Source organism: Palaemon carinicauda, chromosome 3, assembly GCF_036898095.1.
Source record: "Palaemon carinicauda isolate YSFRI2023 chromosome 3, ASM3689809v2, whole genome shotgun sequence".
Lineage (NCBI taxonomy): Eukaryota > Metazoa > Arthropoda > Malacostraca > Decapoda > Palaemonidae > Palaemon > Palaemon carinicauda.
In genome coordinates, this window is record NC_090727.1 from 197,509,940 (window position 1) to 197,525,525 (window position 15,586).

Consider the following 15,586-nt stretch of genomic DNA (forward strand, 5'->3'; position numbering starts at 1 on the left):
TGTGCATGAGTGTTGTAATTCAAGAGGTATTAGTTTGTTGAGTGTAGTTGGGAAAGTGTATGGTAGAGTAATGATTAATAGGATTAAGGATAAAACAGAGAATGCAATCTTAGAAGTACAAGGTGGTTTTAGAAGAGGTAGGGGTTGTATGAATCAGATTTTTACAGTTAGGCAGATATGCGAGAAATATTTAGCAAAAGGTAAGGAGGTGTATGTTGCGTTTATGGATCTGGAGAAAGCGTATGATAGAGTTGATAGGGAAGCAATGTGGAATATGATGAGGTTATATGGAGCTGGTGGAAGGTTGTTGCAAGCAGTGAAAAGTTTCTACAAAGGTAGTAAAGCATGTGTTAGAAAATATATTATCACGATTGTTTCTTATGGTTGAATGCGAGGAAACTGAAGTTTATTCATAAGTTTATGATCGGTATTTGACCACCTTATTTCATTTGAATTGGTTTCCTCCCATTCCCTTGGAATTATGAAAGAAATGGATACTGTTGCTTGTTTTGCTATTCACAGGAGAACAACCATACTACGGTTGTTTTGGATAAATTAAAGTTACGACGCAAGGCAGGCAAAAAGTGAAGGCAGTGTTGGAGTGAGGCGTTGAGAGAGTAAACGTCAAGACACCAACGCTCTCATACTGGGTGGCTTTGTATTTTGTACGTCTTCACGTTGATTATCAACTGGATATGCTGTTTCCCTTAATTGCGTATAAAGGGATTGTTCTTTTTAACATGGAAGAATAAAGCCATCGGCGCCGCCCCGGACGAAAGCTACTGTTGCCGACTATTATTCGTGTACTAAACGTCGAGATCAACCAAGAAGCACCAAGGATGATTTATAAGGTTGGTCATTAATGATACCGATCATCTCAATGTAATTATGTACTCTTAACAAGCTAAATGTTTTGTATAATTTACTTCGGTGTCTTAGCAGTTAGCCTTAAGAAATTCTTGAGTTTTTAAACTTAGTTTCTTCAAGTGGGTGGAATACAATGTTTGTAGCTTTCAAGTTAAACTATGTTTTTTATTCAGTATTGTTTAGTGTGTTGAGACAGCTCCCTGTTACTACACACGTTGTTGCATAGTTTTTCTTCATATTTTGGACTTGTGTGTAGTATTCCACCTTATTGTTTTTGGTACATTGTCTAATGAAGGTAACTTTTTTGTACTCTCAGGAAATCTTGGTAAACAGTGGGTTGGGAACAACTATTAAGGAAGACCATATTAATTCATCGTGATAGAAAGAGGAAATAAAATTTATATTTTAGTATAGCGAATTTTTCTTATCCCAACCAACTTAGTTGTCTACCTGTTGGAATAAAATATTTACATTCAAAGTTTTTCCAAGATGGCGCCCAACGTGGGGCTATCCTAAGTTGGTTGGTTTCGATGATAGTGTTAGTTGAAGTCGTGCATTGCGGCAGAACTCCGGGGCGGCCCGTATTTCAGTATGAAGTTAGCAATTGTAGGTCACTCTTATGTTAAGCATTTGCAAAGAGTTTTTCCCTCTAATTTGAAAATTAATGATATTGATTTTCAGTGTGAATTTTTTGGTTATAGTGGGGCTAAGTTTAGAACCTTGGTTGCAAATGATAGATTTATTTCAGAGTTGAAGACATATGACCCAGATTTTGTTCTTGTTTTCTTGGGTGGTAATGATATTAGTATTCGAGTAAGCTTAAATATTGTAAAATTGCATTGTTCTGAATTTTACCAAAAATTACGTAGCTGGTTGCCTAGGTCTAAGATCATTGCCAGTCAAATTGAGCAAAGGTATTATTCAGCTGGTAACAGATTTCAGTGTCCCACCGGAATAGATTACCATTATCAGCGGAAATACTTGAATAGGTTTATTTATAAGCTCAAATTGAAGGATTTTTTATTTAGAGTTGATGGAAAATCCAAACTAGACAATAAGGCGTTGTTTGCTGATGAAGTTCATTTAAATACTAAAGGACTCGAGAAACTTACCGAATTGGTGAAGGAGGGGTTGACTTATTGGATAGAGCACTCTTGAGTTGTAAAGTTAAGTTTATTGCTTTATCATTTTATCGTTTATTTTTGTTCTGTGATTCTTGAATTAAAACAAAGAAAATGAGTTCATTGGATGTTTTAGTTAATGCACGAAAATACCTACGTGGTAGCATTACAAAACAATATGGTAGTAAGGACAGTTTTACTAGTCTGTCTAGGGTGCAAAGAATTGCAAAAAGAGAAAAATTAAAAGGTATTTTAGCCGAAGTAAAGGATTATGATCACAAAATTACAGATGCGAAGTGGTCTGAAAGTATGAATGAGGAAGCTTTTTCAGTAGAACTTAGTATTTGTGAGCAATATGTTGATAAAGTTACTGAAATGTTAGCTATTCTGGAGGATAAACCAAATGTTGCAAGTGATAACAGTTCTAGAAGTCTGTTGAAGAATCCTGTTATTCCCTTGCCCACTTTTAACAGTAGCCCTGACGAAAATATCAATAGGTTTTTCCAGGACTTTGAATCTGTTTCAGAGCAACAACAGTTTTCCAATAGAGATAAGTTTTTGCTGTTAAAACAATAAGTGCATGGGAGAGCAGAATATTTGATTAACTCTCTTGAACTGAGTAGTCAGTCATATGAGGATGCAAAGAATTTACTAAGTTGTGCATTTGCTTCCACTGATTTACAGAAATATAATACTGTAAGGATGTTTTCCGAGCTTAAACTGAAGTCATCAGATGATCCTTTTTCATATATTGGAAGGGTAAGATCATTAATAGAAAATGTGAAGTTGTTAAAGATGAATGGTGATGACTTTGCTCAGTATTTTGTGTGGGAAGGCTTAAATGAGATTTTTAAACAGCATTTGATTAGTATCACTAATAATGTCAGACCTAGTTTAGAAGACATACAGGAGCACTTCTTTGAAGCTTCAGATAGGTATCTGCAGGATTCATTCCAAAGCTCATTCAAAGACTATTGTTAAGGAAAAATGTGAGAAGGTGAGCTCTACTAATCTAGCAATCTCTGTTGATAAGAGGAATATTCAAAGGGGTTGTTTATTATGTTCTAATAGTGATTATCCCTTGCACAAGGTTTCGGAATGTGAAGTTTACAGGACTCCTGAGAAGAAATTGGAACGTATTGTAGAACTGGGTAGATGTTTAAAGTGTTGTGGACAGGGACACTTGGCAAATAATTGTTTTTTTCAGATTTCATAAAAGATGCTTCAAATGTAATGAATGGCATTTTTCTTATTTGTGTACGAAAGAGCCAAAGGTAAAAAAGGTCAGCAGAGTAGAATCGAAAACAGGTGCCAAATCAAAAGTTGATAAGGATGGTACTGTGCAGATTAAGAATGGCAGTGCTTTGATTGCAGGATCAGTGACTAGTTTTATGGGTGATATGGCTTTACCTACATTTACATGTAAATCAAAAGCTGAAACCTTTAGAGCCTTACTGGACAGCGGTTGTCAAGGGAATTTTATTACATCTGAACTTGCCACAGAACTTGACTGTGAGGTTATTTGTGATGGTATCAGCGTGGAAGTAAATGGATTTAATGCTTCTAGAAAGTATAAAACAAAATTAGTGGCTGTTGATTTAGATATTGGGGATAAGAATTATAAAGTTCAGGCTATTTGCGTACCTAATATTGGAATTGACATTTTAGTCCCCAACTTATCAAAACTTGCTCAAGCATTTAAAAAGAAAGGATATGTCATTGCAGATAATCAACTTTTGAACAGTGATAGGATATCTAATGTGAAATTTGTGTTGGGAACCAGTTCAGCTCATTGTTTGTTGACCACAGCTAAATTGTTTGGTGACATCAATCCTTTAGTTTACTTAAATTCTCCTGTAGGAATATTGTTTATGGGAGAAGCCAGTAAGGCATTTAAAGTTGTTGATGAAATTCCTACTTTGAAGAATGAGGTTCAATTTAGACTTGCCAGTTTCTTATGTGTTCAGCCTAGGGAATGCGTATTAGATGAATGGCAAGATAATGTAAATAACAAGGATTCTAATTTTATTATAAAGGTTAATAAACAGTCCAATAAGGTCTTGAATGCAATAGCCGATCGAGCTCTAGATGAAAAGGTGAAGGAAGTTCTCAATTATGAAAATATATCTTATGAGGAAGATTCAGAGTTAAATAACGAATTGGTTAAGAATACCTTGTCTAATATTAGAATAAATGATGAGGGTCGCCTAACCATGCCATTAATGTGGAACCAGAGGACATCTCATTTGTTGGGGCAAAACCTCAATATGAGTAAGGGAATACTAGCTTCTAATTTTAAGAAGTTGAAAAGAAACCCTGATCACCTAAGTATGGTTGATGATGTTATTCAAGAACAAATAGAAATGGGCATAATTGAAAGAATTCCAAATGTGGAAAAATTCCTTGAAAAGCATCCTGAGGCTAGCTTCCTAGCTCACATGCCAATCTTTAGACCTGATAAGGAAACCACAAAGTGTCGAGTTGTGTTCATGTCAAACTTAGGTGAAAGTGTAGACGGTAGACCTCTGACAGTTACTCACAATCAAGCCATGCACCCTGGTCCTAATTTGAATCAGAAGTTGAGTACTGCATTTATGAATTTAAGGTTTGGCTCTAAGTTGCTCTGTTATGACATCAAAAAGGCCTTTAATCAGGTTGCCTTAACTGAGGAAGATCAAAGCAAGTTGCTATTTTTTTGGTATAGAAATGTGTCTAAACATGACTTTACATTGGTAGCATATAAGAATATAAGATTAAGTTTTGGGCTACGTTGTAGTCCAACGATACTGATGTTGTCATTATATTATATATTAGTTGTTGATGATTGTGATCCTAATTTGACTGATGTTAAGAGGCTTTTGTATCAGTTGTTGTATATGGACAATGGAGCATATACTTGTAGTTCAGGGGAAAAGTTGAATGAAGTTTACAAAGTTTTGCCTTCCATTTTTGAGAAATATAAATTTCCCTTGCAACAGTTTGTTACAAATGATCCCTCATTACAAGAAGTTACAAGAAGTTATTAACAGGGAAGGATCCGGTCAAACTCCTCATGAGGTAAAGCTGTTGGGTCTTCAATGGTCAAGGGATTCTAATCAGATTTATACATTGCCTGTAAGGTTAGATCCTAATGCTAATACGAAAAGGTGTGTGTTAAAAACTAATGCTTCCAATTTCGACATCTTTAATTTCAATGGCCCAATTTTGAACAGAGCCAGGATTTTTTTGCACAATTTGCAAACTAATAAATTGGACTGGGATGAAATCCTTGATGGAGAACAACTTAAGGAATGGAAATGTATTGTAAATCAGGCAAATTCTTCACCACCCATTAAATTTGATCGTTTTGTTGGTGAAAGGGATTCTGAGTACATATTAGAATGTTATGTTGATGCAAGTACTGAGATATATGGAATTGTTATTTATATTAGAGAGGTTGAGTCATGCAAGCGGAGTTTTCTTATAGCTAAGAATAAGTTTGTTAATTCATCACTGAAAGCGAAGTCTGTGCCCTCTCTAGAGCTTCAAGCACTGGTTTTGGGTTGTGAAGTGCTAAAGTCTGTTTATGATGAACTTAATGGGCAGTTTTGTTTATCTAAGATCAATATTACCGATTTGCAACTGTTTTCAGATAGCCTTGTCGTTCTTCATTGGCTGCATTCTAGTGCTGTCAAATTGGATAAAGTAAATAAAAGAACTGTATTTGTTAATAATAGGCTCGAACGAATACAGAGGATATGTGAGCAGATTCCAATATTGTTTAACTATATTGCAGGTATCAACAATCCAGCAGATTGTATTACTCGTCCGGTTTCCAGGAAGGTCTTGCCCCGTACTAACTATTGTTGTGGTCCAAATTATGAGCAGTTTGAACAAACAAAGGTTCAGGAAGAGGTATTAAGGTTCAGATTACCTAGCGGGCCGGTTCAAGAATTTGGCGTTTCTGTTAACCAAGCAGCAGAAAACCTAGTAACAGATTTGGTTCCAGTGGATAGATTTTCTAACTTGACTAAACTAGTAAAAGTACATGCTAAAGTTTTAATGATAGTGAATAAATGGAAAACTGCCCTTTCTAGAAATAGTTCAGTTATTTCATCTTTGGAAATAAAGCCCCCCGATTTTAATTATGAACTGGCATTGCAACAAATTATAAGCAAAGAGCAAAAGCTCAAGTTTCCAGAAGTTGTAGAGTTTTTTCAAAGAAAGCAATGTCCTAAAAAGGATATCCCTGACCTAGTTTCTCAGCTGAATATCTACCCTGACAGGAATAATGTTTTGAGAGTACATGGGAAATTTGATAGACCTAATTCTCACAGGGTGTTCTTCCCAGTGTTACTATCTAAAGATATTTTATTAACTTCATTGATTGTTAGGGATGCCCACATAAAGCTAGGACATGTAGGATATTATGGGGTACTGAATTTATTGAGAAAAAATTATTACATACCACACATATTTTCTGTTGTAAAGAAGTCTGTAAGCTCTTGCATTACTTGTAAAAGATACAATCAAAGACCTATACGACTGAACCAGTCTCCATACAGATTATTTAGATTGGAACCCTCTGATACTCCTTTTGGTTATCTATATTTGGATTATTGCGGGCCTTTTAATTGCAAACTGTCAGATGGTCGTAGGAAGGTTTGGATATTGTGTTTTTCTTGTATGTACACTAGAGCCATTAATTTGCAGGCATGTTATGATATATCCGTATCAGAATTTTTAAGGGCATTTATGATACATGTATTTGAGTTTGGATTACCCCAGTTAGTTATTAGTGATTTGGGGACTCAAATTGTAGCAGCTGGAAATAAAATAACTGATTTTCTTAACGATCCGCAAACGGATGAGTATTTCAAGGAGAATGGCATTAATAAGATTAAGTTTGAGAGTTACTTTAAAGGGTGTAGTTCCCTTGGCTCTCTTGTTGAAACTTCAGTAAAAATGACAAAACAAATGATAAATAAGAGCATCGGGACTAATATTCTTGAATTGAGAGATTTTGAATTTTTGATATTTCAAGTTAGAAGTTTGGTTAATAAGAGACCCATTGCATTTAAGGAATCTTTGAGAGATCAGGACCTTCATACACTAAGTCCCATAACCCCAGAGATGCTGCTTAGAGGCTATGAGATTGTGACTGTCAATTTGATACCAGAATTACAACCCTTGCCTGAGTTGGATGAATATTCAGACCATACGTCCCCGTCTAATTTGGTGAAGGATAAATATACCAAAATTAGGAAAGTTAGGCATAGACTGTTTGACTTATATCAGAGTGAGTTTATGTCTACTTTGTTGAATCAGGCAATAGACACCAAAGACAGATATAAACCCTGCAAGCATGATAAAATAGGTGTTGGTGATATAGTGCTTATAAAAGATGCTAATGTTAAACCTGTAAACTTTCCAATGGGAATTGTTAAGCAGATAATCACCAATAATGAAGGAGAGACAACTGGTGCAGTTGTCCTGAAGGGTAGAACAGCAGAATTAACTAAAAGACATGTGAGTTGCCTGATACCTTTATTGTTATTTGAAAATTCTTCTGAAGATAAAGACTTAGCAGGTGACCTTCCTATGATTAGCACTGAATTATCAGTTAGACCCAAAAGTACTAGGAAGGCTGCTTTGGAATCTATCAAAAAGACCAAAGACATTTTGTCTGAGAATTGATTGAATCTTGCGGTCTTTTTGAATTTGTAAATATTTGTGGTTATTTGTATATATTGGTAATGATTATTTTTCTTTTTGTTGTCTTTATGAATGCATTATATTTTTTTAACAATTTTTTCTGGAAATTGTTAAACCTTGTCGGGGGAATGTTAGAAAATATATTATCACGATTGTTTCTTATGGTTGAATGCGAGGAAACTGGAAGTTTATTCATAAGTTTATGATCGGTATTTGACCACCTTATTTCATTTGAATTGGTTTCCTCCCATTCCCTTGGAATTATGAAAGAAATGGATACTGTTGCTTGTTTTGCTATTCACAGGAGAACAACCATACTACGGTTGTTTTGGATAAATTAAAGTTACGACGCAAGGCAGGCAAAAAGTGAAGGCAGTGTTGGAGTGAGGCGTTGAGAGAGTAAACGTCAAGACACCAACGCTCTCATACTGGGTGGCTTTGTATTTTGTACGTCTTCACGTTGATTATCAACTGGATATGCTGTTTCCCTTAATTGCGTATAAAGGGATTGTTCTTTTTAACATGGAAGAATAAAGCCATCGGCGCCGCCCCGGACGAAAGCTACTGTTGCCGACTATTATTCGTGTACTAAACGTCGAGATCAACCAAGAAGCACCAAGGATGATTTATAAGGTTGGTCATTAATGATACCGATCATCTCAATGTAATTATGTACTCTTAACAAGCTAAATGTTTTGTATAATTTACTTCGGTGTCTTAGCAGTTAGCCTTAAGAAATTCTTGAGTTTTTAAACTTAGTTTCTTCAAGTGGGTGGAATACAATGTTTGTAGCTTTCAAGTTAAACTATGTTTTTTATTCAGTATTGTTTAGTGTGTTGAGACAGCTCCCTGTTACTACACACGTTGTTGCATAGTTTTTCTTCATATTTTTGGACTTGTGTGTAGTATTCCACCTTATTGTTTTTGGTACATTGTCTAATGAAGGTAACTTTTTTGTACTCTCAGGAAATCTTGGTAAACAGTGGGTTGGGAACAACTATTAAGGAAGACCATATTAATTCATCGTGATAGAAAGAGGAAATAAAATTTATATTTTAGTATAGCGAATTTTTCTTATCCCAACCAACTTAGTTGTCTACCTGTTGGAATAAAATATTTACATTCAAAGTTTTTCCAAGAGCATGTGTTAGAATAGGAAATGAAGTGAGTGATTGGTTTCCGGTGAGAGTGGGGCTGAGACAGGGAAGTGTGATGTCGCCGTGGTTGTTTAACTTGTATGTTGATGGAGTGGTGAGAGAGGTGAATGCTCGAGTGTTGGGACGTGGATTAAAACTGGTAGACGAGAATGACCATGAATGGGAGGTAAATCAGTTGTTGTTTGCGGATGATACTGTACTGGTTGCAGACACAGAAGAGAAGCTTGGCCGATTAGTGACAGAATTTGTAAGGGTGTGTGAAAAGAAGGAAGTTGAGAGTTAATGTGGGTAAGAGTAAGGTTATGAGATGTACGAGAAGGGAAGGTGGTGCAAGGTTGAATGTCATGTTGAATGGAGAGTTACTTGAGGAGGTGGATCAGTTTAAGTACTTGGGGTCTGTTGTTGCAGCAAATGGTGGAGTGGAAGCAGAGGTAGGCCTATGTCAGAGAGTGAATGAAGGTTGCAAAGTGTTGGGGGCAGTTAAGGGAGTAGTAAAAAATAGTGGGTTGGGCATGAATGAAAAAGAGTTCTATATGAGAAAGTGATTGTACCAACTGTGATGTATGGATCGGAGTTGTGGGGAATGAAAGTGATGGAGAGACAGAAATTGGATGTGTTTGAGATGAAGTGTCTAAGGAGTATGGCTGGTGTATCTCGAATAGATAGGGTTAGGAACGAAGTGGTGAGAGTGAGAACGGGTTTAAGAAATGAGTTAGCAGCTAGAGTGAATATGAATGTGTTGAGGTGGTTTGGCCATGTTGAGAGAATGGAAAATGGCTGTCTGCTAAAGAAGGTGATGAATGCAAGAGTTGATGGGAGAAGTACAAGAGGAAGGCCAAAGTTTGGGTGGATGGATGGAGTGAAGAAAGCTCTGGGTGATAGGAGGATAGATGTGAGAGAGGCAAGAGAGAGTGCTATAAATAGGAATGAATGGCGAGCGATTGTGACGCAGTTCCGGTAGGCCCTGCTGCTTCCTCCAGTGCCTTAGATGACCGCGGAGGTAGCAGCAGTAGGGGATTCAGCATTATTCAGCTTCATCTGTGGTGGATTACGAGGGAGGGTGGGCTGTGGTACACTAGCAGTACCAGCTGAACTCGGTTGAGTCCCTTGTCAGGCTGGGAGGAACGTAGAGATTAGAGGTCCCCTTTTTGTTTTGTTCCATTTGTTGATGTCGACTACCCCCCAAATTTGGGGGAAGTGCCTTGGTATATGTATGTATGATGTATGTGGCTAATCAATATAGAAATTAAAAAAGATCATATGATTTTATCTTTAAAAAAAAATGTTTAAGGCTTAGAATAAAATGAATAATGATTATTTTATGACGTTGGCAACTAATAAAATTGTGACCAAATCAAGATAATTGGGGACCTTCTATTTACCTAATTCAATTTTTAATGCTATTAAAATTTCATATTAGCTTTTCTAATAAAGCATCATATATGGGATGTCAATAATTATAATGAATTTTATAAACAAAATATTTAGACAGCAAAACAGATTAGGCTGACAACGCTATGAATTCATGAAGTGGCTATGGTGTTAGAATGGCTCATAGAATTATCAAGGAAATCACCATGGGTCAAAGAAGAAGAAAAAGCATATACCCATCAAAAAGAGAGATGGATCTGTTATAACAATAGAAGATGAATAAAGGAAATGTTTGATGGAACACTTTACTGAGGTCATGGACAGAAGGTATGAAGGGAATAATTTGATTGATACAGTATACCTGAAGCTGAGGAAGACTTTGATGTGCCCATGAATGAATTCAATGTGTTTGAAGTGGAAGCTATCGTTAAAAAACTCAAGAGATGAAAAGCCACTGGATACCATGGAATAACAGCTGAGATGATATAGGCTGAAAATGAAGTGACTCCCAGAATATTTACAAAATTATTTTATAGAATGTGGTGTGAAAAGGCAAAACCTCATGAGAGGGAGCTACGAGTATTGGTGAAAATGGCAAAAAGAAAAAAAATATGAGGAAAAGCTAAGATGAACAAGCGGGATTTAGAAAAGGTTGAAGTTGTGTACTTGTACTGGCTAAATTTTAATTTTAAGACATAACAGCAATGTGTAGAATATAGATATCCACTTTTAATGGCATTTGTGTACTATGCCAAAGCCTTTGATATTGTGTACCAGCCAATTTTGTGGAGAGTCCTGCGTTATCATGGAGTTCCTCCTAAATATACAAATTTGATTAAGGCTGTTTATGAGCATAGCAAATGCAAAGTTGATGTAAGTGGAGCCTGTCAAATGAATTTACTGTGAACATTGGAGTAGTCCAAGGGAATGTGTTGTCACCTATTTTGTTTATCCTCCGCATGGATTTTGTAATGCATAGAACAGTTGGGGATGGCGGAGAAGGATTGAACTGGATTGGTAATAGGAAATTAGCTGACGTAGATTATGCTGATGATGCTGTTCTTATTAGCAGAACACCACAGGATTTGCAATAGTTGCTTACCAGAATGCGTGAAATGTCACTGGAGGTAGGGCTCAAGATAAATAGAAGAAAGACAGATGATGAGAACGGAATATGCAATGGAAGATGAAATATCAATGGAAGGAGAAAGGATTAATGAGGTGGAATCATTTACTTACTTTTACTTTTACTTTTAGGGGTTTATTTCTCGCCCTCCATCAAACACTAAAGGACTGTTCAGGCGGGCCTTGGTGTGTGAAAAAATAATTCCTTTCCAGTTAATATTTTGCTCTGTATCGTTATCAGTTATTTCGCTAACATTTGTATTCAGGCTTAATAGTTTTCAGGTCACTATTATAACACTTTCTAAAAAGATAAGTCTTCAGGTTTTTCTTGAAGGCTGCCACATTTGTGCTATTCTTGACAACGAGTGGAAGGTCGTTAAAGAGTCTCGGTGCAGCATAACTGAACGTTCTTCCTCCTATTGCATGATTCACACTAATTTCGAATAGTCTATGTGGGTCATCTGCATGTCTAACTCTTACAGCGGCGCTGGTAGCTTCAGGGTAGGGGACCAAGCAATCACGAAGATATTTAGGCTTATCACTTATAAGTGCTTTGTGAGTCAACAAGCAAATTTTAAATTCAATTCTAGCCTTAACAGGTAACTAATGTAGATCGATCAGTGCAGGAGTTATTCTCTCCCGAAATTTAATGCCTTTTATCAGTCTAGCCGCCCGGTTTTGCACATTTTGTAGCTTTCTTAGTAGTGTATTGGGCAATTTGTAGTACAGAGAGTTGCAATAATCAAGCCTTGATATTACATGAGTCATCACTAAAATTTTTGTACTGCCCTCTGTTAAATATTTTCTAATAAATGCTATGTTTCTCAGGTGATAGTTACACACTTTCACTGTGTTCACAATTTGGTCCTTCATTGACAAATTACAGTCTATCTGTACACCCAAATTTTTCACAACAGGCACAATCCCAACATCAGCATCACCAATTTTTATACTTTGAATTAACTGGTAATTTTTCAAAGCCACCCTTGTGCCAAAGAACATACATTGTTTTATCATCGTTTAATTTGAGCTTTTTCCTCTGCATCCATGTTTTTATTTCAGTCATTATCTCATCAATTTTCTTCTCTGTATCTTGTGTTGCTGAAATTGAGAGGTAAAACTGAGTATCATCTGCATATAGTTTAAAACCCACTTTTTGTTTTTTCAAGATGTGTGATAGCTCGATAGTATATATGTTAAACAAGATAGGGCCCAGGACACTACCCTGTGGTACACCCTTCGTAAGAATTCTCTCATTGGATCGGTTTCCAGAAACTTCTACAATAGTCTTCCTGTTCACTAAGTAACTTCGCAAAAATTTCAGTGCTTCCTGAGTCACTCCAATAGACTCTAAATCGTCAAGTAAGTACTCGTGCACAACAGTGTCAAAAGCAGCACTAAGATCTAACATAATTAAAATTCCACACTTTCCCCCATCAAGAAGACCTATCATATCATTCAATATTGAGCACAAAGTAGTTTCTGTAGAATGATTAGCTCTGTAGGCCGATTGATTTTCCGGGAATACCTCTAACTCGTCAATATGCGCCCATAATTGCTCACTAATGACTTTTTCAATAAGCTTTGACATGTAGGATAAATTTGAAATGGGCCTATATGAATTTAGCTCGTTTACATCACCTTTCCCTTTGTAAATTGGTTTGATCAACGCAGTTTTTTCACAGCTAGGAAAACAGGATTGTGATATACTTAGGTTAATTATGTTCAGGTAAATATTATATACGACTTGTTTATTTGGAGCTTCACTTATAGAACTGTTTGGGAAAGGGTCGTTTCCACAATATGTATTCTTCATCTCTCTCATAACCTTTAACAAGTCGCACATATTTATTTCCTTAAATTTTATTAACTTCTTTCCCTCCTTCACTGGCATACCTGACTGTCCTCCCAAGTGATTTTGGGGGAAGCCTCTATAGATTTTATCAATTTTTTCACTAAAGAATATAGCAAAACTCTCTGCACAAACATTGTCAGAGAAGACATATTTTTTCTTTAATCCCATCAAATCATCAAGGTTTTTGTGAAAGTCCTTCATGTTATTGGTTTTTTTACATTCGCCGTTGTAGAATTTTCTTTTTGTTTTTTCTAACAGGATGTTATAGTCATTTCTGGCCTTATTATATAGATTTCTGGCTTGTAAGGATTTGGCTCTTTTCCATCTACCTTCCATCTTACGTCTGTGTCTTTTTGCCTTTAATAGCTCACTATTATACCATCTAACATTTTCGCGTACCACTATTTGTTTGTTCTTTATGGGACACATGGTATCGTACATTTTTCCAAAATTGTCGTTGTATTTCTTGGTATAGCACCCAACACATTCTATGTCTACCATATGTTCACATTGTGTGTTCACACAAGACATTTGCGCTACACTAGCTTCAATAAAATTATCGGCATCAAAATTTTCCCGTTCCCTATATGTGATCCATTTTTTTCAATACTCTGGTGCAATTTATATTAACATTAAAGGTGATGAGTTTATGTGTTTTAGAGATCTCAAAGTCTGGTTCCACTTCAAGGTTTTTTATTAGGTCTGAGTCCTTTCCACATATGACCAAGTCGAGTGTATGACCACCTACTGACGTTGATACCAAAACACTGTTTATTAAATTAAACATCTCAAATACTTCCTTGAGTTCTTTAGCCTTATTATCATTTTCATCATCTACCCAACAGTTGAAGTCTCCACCAATTAATGTATTTTTAATATCGTCCACCACACCCACAAGAATACTAAATTCTTCAATGAATTTAGTCATATTACTCGCTGGTGGTCTATATAATGATATTATATTCAATACCTTATTGTTTCTTGTCAGTTTTAAACAGATATATTCAAACGTTTCAAATACTATTTCATTCATGATAGAAACCCTAGAGAAAGTTTTCGACACAAAGACACCCACTCCTCCTCCAGTTTTGTCCTTTCTTGGTACGTGATAGAAATCATGAGTACACGGCGTCATCTCCTGAATCTTTGAGTTATCACTAATATTTCCCTGCAACCAAGTTTCCATTAATAAGCATAAATCTAATTCCATTTCGTTAATAAGATTTCTAATCTTTATGGTTTTATTCCCCACCGATTGAATATTTATCAGACCACACTTAATCAATGGGCTAGACTCCATGATCGGTTCTATTTTTTTTTTTTATTTAATATTTAGGAACTATGATCTGTAATACAGGCTCCTTAGAATTGGAGTTTAATGAAAGATTGAGAAAAGCTAATCAGGCAATGGGTAGGTCAAGTAAAATTTTGAAATCAAATCGCCTAAAATTACATATAAAATTCAAGCTATATTTAAGTTTAGTGAGATTGGAGTTTCTTTAAGGAAGAGTCATGGTATGACAAGGAAACAATATCTAATAGATTTTGTAGACTTGAGACCAAAGCCCTCAGAAGAATATTGGGAGTTAAATGGCAGGACAAGATTGGAAATGAAAATAAAAGAGAGATTATTCGAGTGACATGTGGATGAGATCCTGGTAAGAGGTAGATGAAGATGGTTTGGGCATGCTCCTTGTACTCCCCAAGAGAGATTAATTCACCAAACTTTCAACTGGGCTCCTCAAGACACTAGAAGAGCTGGAAGACCCAGGGTTACATGGCTGATGACTATGAAATGAGACGTGGGAGATAATGAATGGATAGGTATTGAATTAAAAGCTTTAGATAGAGACGGCTAGTGAAATCTAACCGAGGCCCTTTGCGCCAATGGGCGTAGGTGATGATGATGATGAAAAGAATGGTTATCATAGTAATGAATAAAGCCACAGTAATAACATTAAAAATTCAAATTTGCAAGGGATGATACACTTTCACGTAGCTTAAAATATAAATGTTTGCCAAATTAAAAATTTTGAATCATGCGAAGAAATTAGTCGCATTAGATTCTTGTAATATATTATTCAAATACAAACATTAGTATACGAATCAGGAGGTAAAATCAGACTGGGATCAGTTGTGGGGGATAGGTCATAACCCCACTTGTTGGATCATCGTGGTAAACAAAACCATTTTTTGGGCTCAAGCCATGGCGTCCTGATGGAAGGTTCCTTTTTGGTAGCTTCCTTGGGTATATAAACTACTAGATATTCCCAGAGAATTTAACCACAGGTTATCACAGAATTCTAACTTCTGGAGCGAGTATCCTAAAGGTTTCCCTTTGAGACATCGTATATCAACAGGGGACGCATGTATTAACGCACCACATAGCTATCTGC

General features: G+C 36.1%; 2 protein-coding genes across 2 annotated transcripts; both read left to right on the forward strand.

Annotated features, from left to right (window-relative positions):
* The first annotated feature begins 355 nt into the window (after positions 1-355).
* LOC137638834 (uncharacterized) lies at positions 356-5,023 on the forward strand. Its single transcript, XM_068371226.1, has 2 exons — positions 356-851; positions 1,184-5,023. The coding sequence occupies exon 2, from the start codon at positions 3,380-3,382 to the stop codon at positions 5,012-5,014; it is 1,635 nt and encodes a 544-aa protein (XP_068227327.1). The 5' UTR covers positions 356-851; positions 1,184-3,379; the 3' UTR covers positions 5,015-5,023.
* Positions 5,024-5,040: 17 nt separating this feature from the next.
* LOC137636399 (uncharacterized) lies at positions 5,041-8,809 on the forward strand. The gene is made up of 3 exons (XM_068368825.1): positions 5,041-5,045; positions 5,135-8,315; positions 8,649-8,809. The coding sequence occupies exons 1-2, from the start codon at positions 5,041-5,043 to the stop codon at positions 7,662-7,664; spliced, it is 2,535 nt and encodes an 844-aa protein (XP_068224926.1). The 3' UTR covers positions 7,665-8,315; positions 8,649-8,809.
* Positions 8,810-15,586: the final 6,777 nt, after the last annotated feature.